The following is an 8,611-nucleotide window of genomic DNA, read 5'->3' as shown; positions in this document are numbered from 1 at the left end:
CTTATGTTAATTGAACAGAGATCTATCATATAAAACAACAAAAATTTAATCATTTTGATTTGATTAAATTTCAAAATGATTAACTAAAATAATTATGTTATGTTACTTTAAGTTACCTTTTCCCCCCACAATTACATACTAGTTTTTAAAGACTGCAATCAAAACCACATCTTTCTTGTGCCACCTAAACACAGCACCTTTCAGAGGATAAAGTGAATAAAACAAAATATCTTGAGCCACTTTTAATTCAAAGATGAATTACAGAATTCAAAACTGTCAAAAATGCTTTGACATGCTGATGTTCAACACTAAAGCATTACAAAGCAGCTGTAGTTTAGAACATTTTTCATGAACCTTCAAAAAAACTGCACATCCAAAAATTGCAATACTTTGAAAACAGGTCTTTACATAAAAATAAACAATAAAAATGTGAATCACAAATATGCAATACCGTGCAAACAAGTCTTGAAGCACTAAAAATTGCACATCAAAAAATGGAGTACTGTGCAGACACATTTTTAGGCACTGAACATCAAAAATATACAGTACTGTGCAAACACATATCACAGCACGACATATTTAAAGCATATCCAACACTGAGGAAAACCAGTGTATAAAGTTTCTTCTGAACACTTTGAAATCACCAACAGTACGGTTCTTAAATTCTTGAGCCATCTTGCAGAGCATGGTGTCCTTCGGCTTTACACAAAACATTACGAACAAGCTCCAGTAGTAAAAAAAAAAAAAAGACTCTTTAGCTGCAAGAATGAAAAAATATACTATTTTCATATCAAAAATATATAGTAACTGTAAAATTTCAAAAACTGAGGAACACCTAACCTTTTCTCTGTAAACACTTAGAAAATCTGCATTGACAGATAAAATACTCATTCACAGAGTCTGTTCTTGAGCACTTGCGCTTTTTTGGAAAGAGTGGTGCCCTCCAGCTCCATGATGATTTTTTGGAGCACCTCAAATGTATATTTGAGGTCACGAGGGTAGTCGAGGTTCAGTGTGTAAATCAAGCCAAACAACATGGCAACAGCTAACGGAAAGTTGTCCAGTTCCTGCAAGACCACCTGTCCTTCAATCACTATGCCGATGTCATCTGGGTTTGAGTTGCAGTCTGCTTTCAGGACGTAAATGCCAACAGTGGTCTCCTCGATGGATCTTTCATTGGTTTCGTCTGCGCCCTTAGAAACACATATTGTCAAAAATCAGGTTCAACATAGCCCTGGACAATCCTCAAGAAGTGTACATCCCTTGTAGGATTTTTCACCCTGTCATGTTATAGCCTTATGCTAACATCAGCTATATAATTTTGCCTCATCAATCTACACTAGTAATTCTATGAGCAATTAATTTGTTTTGGTTTTTGTTTGTTTTGTGCCCATCAGACCAGCAGGTGGCCTTTTTTGGTTTGGTATTTAATTGATTGACTATTTAAAGAAAGTGAAGGTGAGCTGACAGGTGCTGCTGATGAGGAGGAAAGCACAAATGAATAAAAAAAAAATCTGTTGGACAACCAGGTGAAAAATCCATGAGAGGATGAACACATTCTCAAGTGACTACAATTTACATAAATATATTTCTGAACCTGTGACCTCATAAAACAAACAAACCATTATAACACTTAAATACTCACCACATATTCTTTGACTAAGTTTCCTGGTTCCTCATTGAGGTACACACACAGTCCTTTGATGATACAACCTCGACCGAGGTCAACATCGTCATCCTGGCCAAAGGCAACAAGATCACCAAGTTATGTTTCAAAAGTATCACACACTGAATTAAAATTGATAATGCATAATGGCTGTATTTGTTTCTTACCTGAGCCATGGGTGCCACAATATCTTTGAGCACTCTCCCCATCTGTCCACCTCTTCGCTCAAACAGTCTGAGGAGTTTGCCGGACAGCACGTCTATCCGAGATAAAAACCTTGACTGTAGCGGTATGGTGGTGATGCGTTTGAACTCTAAATTTATCTGTTTTAAAAATAAGAACAGTAAAAGAGAGACATATTAAAGAAAAGCATGTCATATTACCATTGAAATATTGTTTTGCAAGTATCCTTCAGTGGCCCAACTTAATAGTGCACAGCTGTATCTGTGCACACTTTATGTGTTCAACAAATAATCAGAACAAAGGTGTGCAGAGAAATTCATGAGCTTTGAACAACAAAATAATTCCTCAGTTCACCCACAAGTAAAAGTGAATATGTTACAAATTAACTTCATTTATTGTTATGAGACAGTTTTGAATGCAAACTGACCTTATTTTCACTGGCATGTGGTGCCGTGCATGTTTGAAAAGTCAAAGTTAGAGCATTAACAGGGTATCAAAGGGGGCATGCCTTTAATACAAGAGTCATGCAGCATGTTTGCTGCTCCATTATAAAAACAAATGTGGATGAAGTTAATCCTGTGTCAACCTAAACTTGAAGCAGACTTACCCACATAACTATAGGATGAATCTGAATGAGAACCATTTTGTTTAAAAAAAAAATCTAACCAAAATCTTTAAATTTCATCATATTGTATTTAAAAGTCAGGAACATAATTTTTGCAGCTGGCTTAAAGGTTTCTTTTTTTTAAAGAAAAAATACATTTAAATCAAACTGATTTCTAGGATCAGTCTTTTCTTTGAAGTGTTATGTTTAGCGCATACTAGTCAAAACCAAAGACTAATCATTTTTTTTACATCTAGCAATGGGCCAAAGTGGACAATTTTGCTGACTGGCTGTGTAAATTAAGGTGTGACGTACCTCAGTTACATCGAAGAGGGCTGGCCATCTGTTCTTGAAATCTTCAACCATTGGTTTGTCTCGAACCACTTCATACCTCCTGTGTGCGAAGGTCTGGTCCATTTTCCTTCTCACTGCCTCCCTGTTGTTCCGCTTCTTCACATCTGATAGGAGTTCCACTCTCAGACCCTCCAGACTCTGATCTGATTCTCCAGTGGGATAAGGGGGGCAGTAGTTCACTTCAGAACGTCTTGGTCTTTTGATGGCAGAGGCAGCACTTGATTTACCCTCAGGCTTGTGCTTAACAGAGTTCACCAAAACCTCAGGACATCCCAGTTTTCTCAAATGGGTACGGTAAATCGCAAGTTTATTCTTTAAGCTTGCCTTCCAACCAGCATATCCTGTCACTGAGCCCCTCTCTGTTAGACAAGGGTGTTTGGAGAGGAGTGCCTCACCAACCATGTCAAACTCTCTGTCTGTGACATAAACTTTGTATTTGACAATTTCTTGAATCAGACCCTCTAAAATGTTTGACTTGAGTTTAAGATCTGGGATAAGCACTACGCCATTCTCTTTGAATGCTGCATTGCCTCTTTCAAGTTTTAACTCTGCATCAAAGCCAAACTGTGGAACACTGAAAGTGCTAGGCCAAAATGTCCTGGAGGTTGAAGAGGTGGATGCGTCTGATTCCGGTGAAGACAGAATGTCAGTATCTACACCACCACTAGACACTGATGAGCTTTCTTCCAGAAAACTATAGTTACAAGCACTTCCTGAAGAAATCTGGACCTCTACGCGCTGCGGGGTTAAGATGCCTGTCATATAGATTACTCTGATTGTTCCACGATCTGTCACTTCATCCATTGAAGTGAGGTTCATGAACTCATTGTTAAATAGGGGATCCATGAACTGAAGCCTGAAGTTTGTCTGAATAGCACACTGTCTCTGCACAATATCAACAAGTTCACTGACAGATGTTGGAAGTCCATCTGGGAAAGTCAAGCGTTGACTGTTGTTGTCTCCAAGGATGACTTTCAAAAGAGCCGCCATGACCACAGGTTTCAATCTGTCAAGAGGATGAATAAAAGTTACTTTTTTTCGAGTAGTTAAAAATGCATTTAGACAGTAAAACTAACCACTCAGCAACTTTAAGAGGCCCAAGAGAGAAATAGGACAGACTAACATGCCACAAGAATTTATAGAGTGAAAGATGGAAAGTCACTGTGCATTAGATCATCAAAAGTAAACACATAAAAATTAATAAAAATTATGAAAGAATGCAGTGGGGGAAAAAACTGAGAACTTTTTAGGATGTACAGCCAAAACACGCAAAATGCGTTATGAATAAACAAAGCTAGGACATTTAGTAACCAACCTTTAATGTGGATGTGCCTTTTTAAAGTTACCATTCGGCTGGATCCAACCATGTAGGCAGCTAATGGATAGGCATCAGTCAGTTCACTTAGTGCTAATAGCTTGACTTCTCTTGCAGGAGACAACCTTAGCTCAAAGGCTCTGTAGTGTTCAATATACCAAGCACACAGCACTCTCACTATAACAAACAAGTTCCCATCGATGATGCACATCTGGATAATTTCAGCAAACTCTGGTAATCCACATGCCGATCCATGTGCTACTATCATGCCCTTGCTGTAGGCAATACCCCAATATGTTGCATTTTTTGCAAGATTTACTTCATCAGTGTTGGGATATTTTAAATGAATAGCCCGAGCCACCTCATCTTTCAATAAATCAACTGGAACTGTGGACACACATGGTACATCAAGGCAAGGTTTACCATAAGATGGTGAACTGATGTGGAAAGCAATCATAAACTGATGCTTTGATGCCAAAGTCAAAGGTAAGTTTTTGAAGCAACTAGTATGTTTCACTATCTGCTTAAAATATTTATGTTTGGCTTCAAAGCGCATTGTCCAGACAGACAATAAAGGGCCAAAACAACGAATCAACCGAGGATAGTGCTCAAGGAAGTGGTGCTTTGGCAGAAGTCTCACAGTAGGAAACAGCTCTTGGAACCTCTGTCTGTGTTCAACTATCTTACTTTCAAGGTATGAGATGGACTCATCAGTATGCACCGGGGCCACAACCAGTTCAGTAATGTCTTTCAAATCCAGCAACACAACCCATGCTGGCTCATTTTGTGGAACACAAGACCCAATTAAAAATGGGAGGAACCTAAGCAAGCTCCAATTTTCATGGGCGTTGCCTCCAATGGACTTCCGACTGGACAAACTCTTAGGGACAGCATGAGGCTTGTTGGTCTTGTCAGACCATTTGTATGGGAATGACAATATAGCTTTGTTTAGCTCATCTAATGTAAAAAATTTCTTTGCTATCAAAAAATTCAGGCAGTACGCCAATTCAAATGGCACAATTCCCTCAAATATGTCATGAGCAATATCAGGGGGATATCCAGTCACAACATTAAAGTGTGACAGGTTCTTGGTGAGAGCACACTCTCGTTTTACAGCCAAGTGATGTGTGACGTTCTCAACAGCTATTTGCACATGTTCTGCATGTTCTTCTTTTGTCCTCAAATTAAAAACACCAGATGCAACACAATGAGAACTGATTTCACAACTTCTCGCTGTGCAAAAACGACAGAAGTAATCTCCAGAAAAACTCTCAATGAAGCCAGCAATACTGTGTGCTCCTAAATTATCAGCAACAACACTATGCACTGTACCTTTTAAAGACGTACCTAACAGCGGAACATACACACCATGGTCCTCCAAGGTTTTTAGGTCTGTTAAGAGAGGTTCCAAAACATTATCAAAACTGTAGTTTTTGACATCATCACTCTTACAAAGCACAGCAAGATAAATGGAGGATAAAGAGGAATGACAGCCTGGAGGTAGGTTCGAGAGCAACCAATAAACAGCACAAAGCTTGTGCTTTTTTCTAGAGGTGCCTAGGGGATTACAAGTTTCAAAATCATCAACATACAGACATACTGATATTCTTAACTCATCATTATTCAAAAACTTGTTTTGTTGAAAATGATTACCGTCTTTAAATGACCTGTATTCATAAGATGGGTCTCTTTCAAGGCTTGTTGTTCCTTTATGATTTTCTATGAGTTTGTCAAGAATACCTTTTCTACTTAAGACCTGCTGCAGTGACTTTAAAATTGGGACATATTGAAAGGTTCTGCGCTTTTTACCATCAAGGATAAAAGTCACAGGTTCCACAACACTGAAGCAATCCCTGTAGTATTTTTTACGCTGATATGAACTGGAAAGTGGCCCTCCCTTTTCAATAGCCTTTGATATTGGATTGGTTGTATACACTGCAGAAATGATATTAGCAACTACCGAGTCCTCAACCTGAAAGTTAAGTCGCTTTAAGATATCAGCAACTATAGCTTTTGAAAGTGGCACAGATGCTGAACTTAAATAATTAAGCTCATATAAAAAATCATCTACAGCCGTACCTGGCACATGAACAAGATACTCCAACTTGAGTAAGGCTGCTGCAAGTTGCTTCTCAATTGCACTTGAGAGGACCTCGGGATTAGCTGACTCTACAGTGTCGCTCTCCACACACTCATCTTCCTGGCCATCAGTGGGTAAAAGTTCAAAAGGCAGAGGTGCATTTGTTGTCACAATACCGGGTTTAAAATCAGTCAAAGAATGAGATGCGTGTCTACGACTTTTGTGTGACCTAAAGGTTCCATAAACACTTGTATGAAAATCACAACCATCAAACATGCAAGTCACTTTTTCATTCTTCTTTAAATGAGCATTTATGTGAGCAAAGTACTCTCTTTCATTCCCCAAATTCTTACACGAGCAAATGTGACACTTAAATACAGATAGTGCCTTTACTGCTTTATAATTTGTGGAATGATCCCGAGAGTGATGAATATGTAATGCATTCCATGTTTTAAATGTGCAAGGGCACTCTAAAAACGTACATGGATAACGGCTGGTACGCCCAAGGTGTGGATGCTTCAATTTGTAGTGGTTCAATAATGCCAATCTTCCTGCAACTGCCACTAAGCACAGTTTACACTGCCACATACACTGGTGAACGACAAACAAGAGAGAAAAAAAATCAGCATAGACAATAAAAAACAAATGTAATCACCTGAAGTTAACAATTTATAATTACAGCAGACATACTCACCACAACTACAGAGCCTTTGGATGGAGAATCTTGAATTGTATTTAATTTAGCTGTCCTGCTGATAATTGGAACCTGTAAGACATCAGAAAACCACATTAGATTTCAGCGCATAAAACTTTAAATTCATCAAATATAGATCCAGCAAACTCCTGTCTGTATATACACTAGAATTATACCTGCTTAATGTGTCTGTGCATCTCATTTGACAATATCTAAAGTCTTTTGTTTATGTTTTATATTTCCTGAATGCCTGGCTTAACTAACATTCAATGGTATATAAAAACTAGTACTACAAGACGTGAAACAGCCAATTACTTTGTTGATTAAAAAGGTAAAGAAAGACCTGCTGTGTTAAATGTTCTTTATCCACTTCCTGCAAGAAATTCAGAGTTTCAATACATAGATTAATTAAATAAATATTCATTAAAAAGTAAATAAATAATAAAAAGCGAGACCTATACTCCAATCTGCCTCTCTCACTATCGCTATCACAACCTGTACTCCAAAGACGACGGACACGTTTATAATCTGAACGGATCCATTCCAATTATTCCAAGGCCAGCTAAAATATTTAACTCTGTTAATGTCAATCACACTGTTGTTAACAACTTCTGGTTCAGCACAACTCAGACACTCATAACGCAACCAACTCGATAAAGTGCGTCTCCGCGGTAATTCACTCCGTGTTGTGACCCTGGCTAACACCGTGAATTACATTTCCAACCATTTGAACAGGTCATATGACAACGGTGCGGGACGTTGTCGTGTGTCGCGGGCTTAAGCTGGCTACGTCTATTACCTGACAAAAGATAGCGGAGAAAAAAACACACGAGCGAAGTACAGCGTTCAAATGTGCGGAAAAGGACAAAATTTGCGACGGATAAGGTCGTCATTTGCATATGAAATGAAAACAAACACGGAAAATATATTTCACAACTTTGACTCACTGCCCAACATAAAAGTAGCGGAGGGTAGGTTCCTAACAATTAGCCCGTTGTACGCCACAGCTAGCAATTCCAGTTGGCTAGTGAAGCCAAACTGACAAAAAATATACAATTAAAATCACACAGAAGCAACCAAAAGGACAAAATACCAATGTAGAAACAAGACGTCGGATTAAATGTGCAATTCCCATAAACGTTTATAAAATTTGACAGACACTTACCTTTTCAAAACAGCATGGGGCCTGGACCTGCACCGCGGAATGAACGCAAAATGGCCGAGAACTTGGCTCCAGAAGTGAAGTCAGGGGGCGTGGTTTCTGACAGAAAGCATGACTGTTGTATGTCGCAATGACATGACATTTTCCTTAACAGTGAACATCCTCAAAAAATGTGTAGAATTCAAATGTCCGAATCATGTTTAGTCCTCAAACATAGAAAAGTGATGTGGAACGTTTAAGCTACATTTATAAAAAATCAACAACCCCCATGAGGCCATTTTTTCAGTGCAGGATTACCCAACCTTCATGCAAAGAATCATCACTGGTGATGAGAATCGGGTCTGCGGCTGTAACCCAGAGACCAAACAGAAGACTATGCAACAGAGGAGCCTGCAGTCTCCAGCGTCGAAGAAATTCATAAGGTTGTGTGTTCGTCCTCCTCTGTCAGACTGTAGAAGTCAAGTTTTGCTGTATTTTCCTAAGGAGTCAGAGGGGAAACATTAGCTCAGAGAACTTCAATTGTGGTGCAGATGGCAAGTGGGCGCTTCAGCCA

At 38.8% G+C, this 8,611-nt stretch overlaps 1 protein-coding gene across 14 annotated transcripts; it reads right to left on the bottom strand.

The window, feature by feature from the left end:
* Nucleotides 1-227: 227 nt before the first annotated feature.
* Nucleotides 228-8,216, bottom strand: LOC110961467 (uncharacterized). 14 transcript variants are annotated; one of them, XM_051945319.1, is made up of 8 exons: nucleotides 8,062-8,210; nucleotides 6,897-6,968; nucleotides 6,202-6,793; nucleotides 5,455-5,514; nucleotides 2,769-3,813; nucleotides 1,834-1,989; nucleotides 1,646-1,738; nucleotides 228-1,193 (listed from the first exon to the last, which is right to left on the bottom strand). In XM_051945319.1, the coding sequence occupies exons 5-8, from the start codon at nucleotides 3,795-3,797 to the stop codon at nucleotides 888-890; spliced, it is 1,584 nt and encodes a 527-aa protein (XP_051801279.1). In that variant the 5' UTR covers nucleotides 3,798-3,813; nucleotides 5,455-5,514; nucleotides 6,202-6,793; nucleotides 6,897-6,968; nucleotides 8,062-8,210; the 3' UTR covers nucleotides 228-887. The 14 variants fall into 14 exon arrangements, 9 of the variants coding, with proteins under 9 accessions (XP_051801279.1, XP_051801278.1, XP_051801273.1 ...); XM_051945318.1 differs by having other exon boundaries at nucleotides 5,470-5,514; XM_051945313.1 differs by having other exon boundaries at nucleotides 4,123-6,793.
* Nucleotides 8,217-8,611: the final 395 nt, after the last annotated feature.

Source organism: Acanthochromis polyacanthus, chromosome 3 (genome assembly GCF_021347895.1).
Source record: "Acanthochromis polyacanthus isolate Apoly-LR-REF ecotype Palm Island chromosome 3, KAUST_Apoly_ChrSc, whole genome shotgun sequence".
Taxonomy (NCBI): Eukaryota; Metazoa; Chordata; class Actinopteri; family Pomacentridae; genus Acanthochromis; species Acanthochromis polyacanthus.
This window is presented reverse-complemented; position numbering and strand designations above follow the sequence as displayed.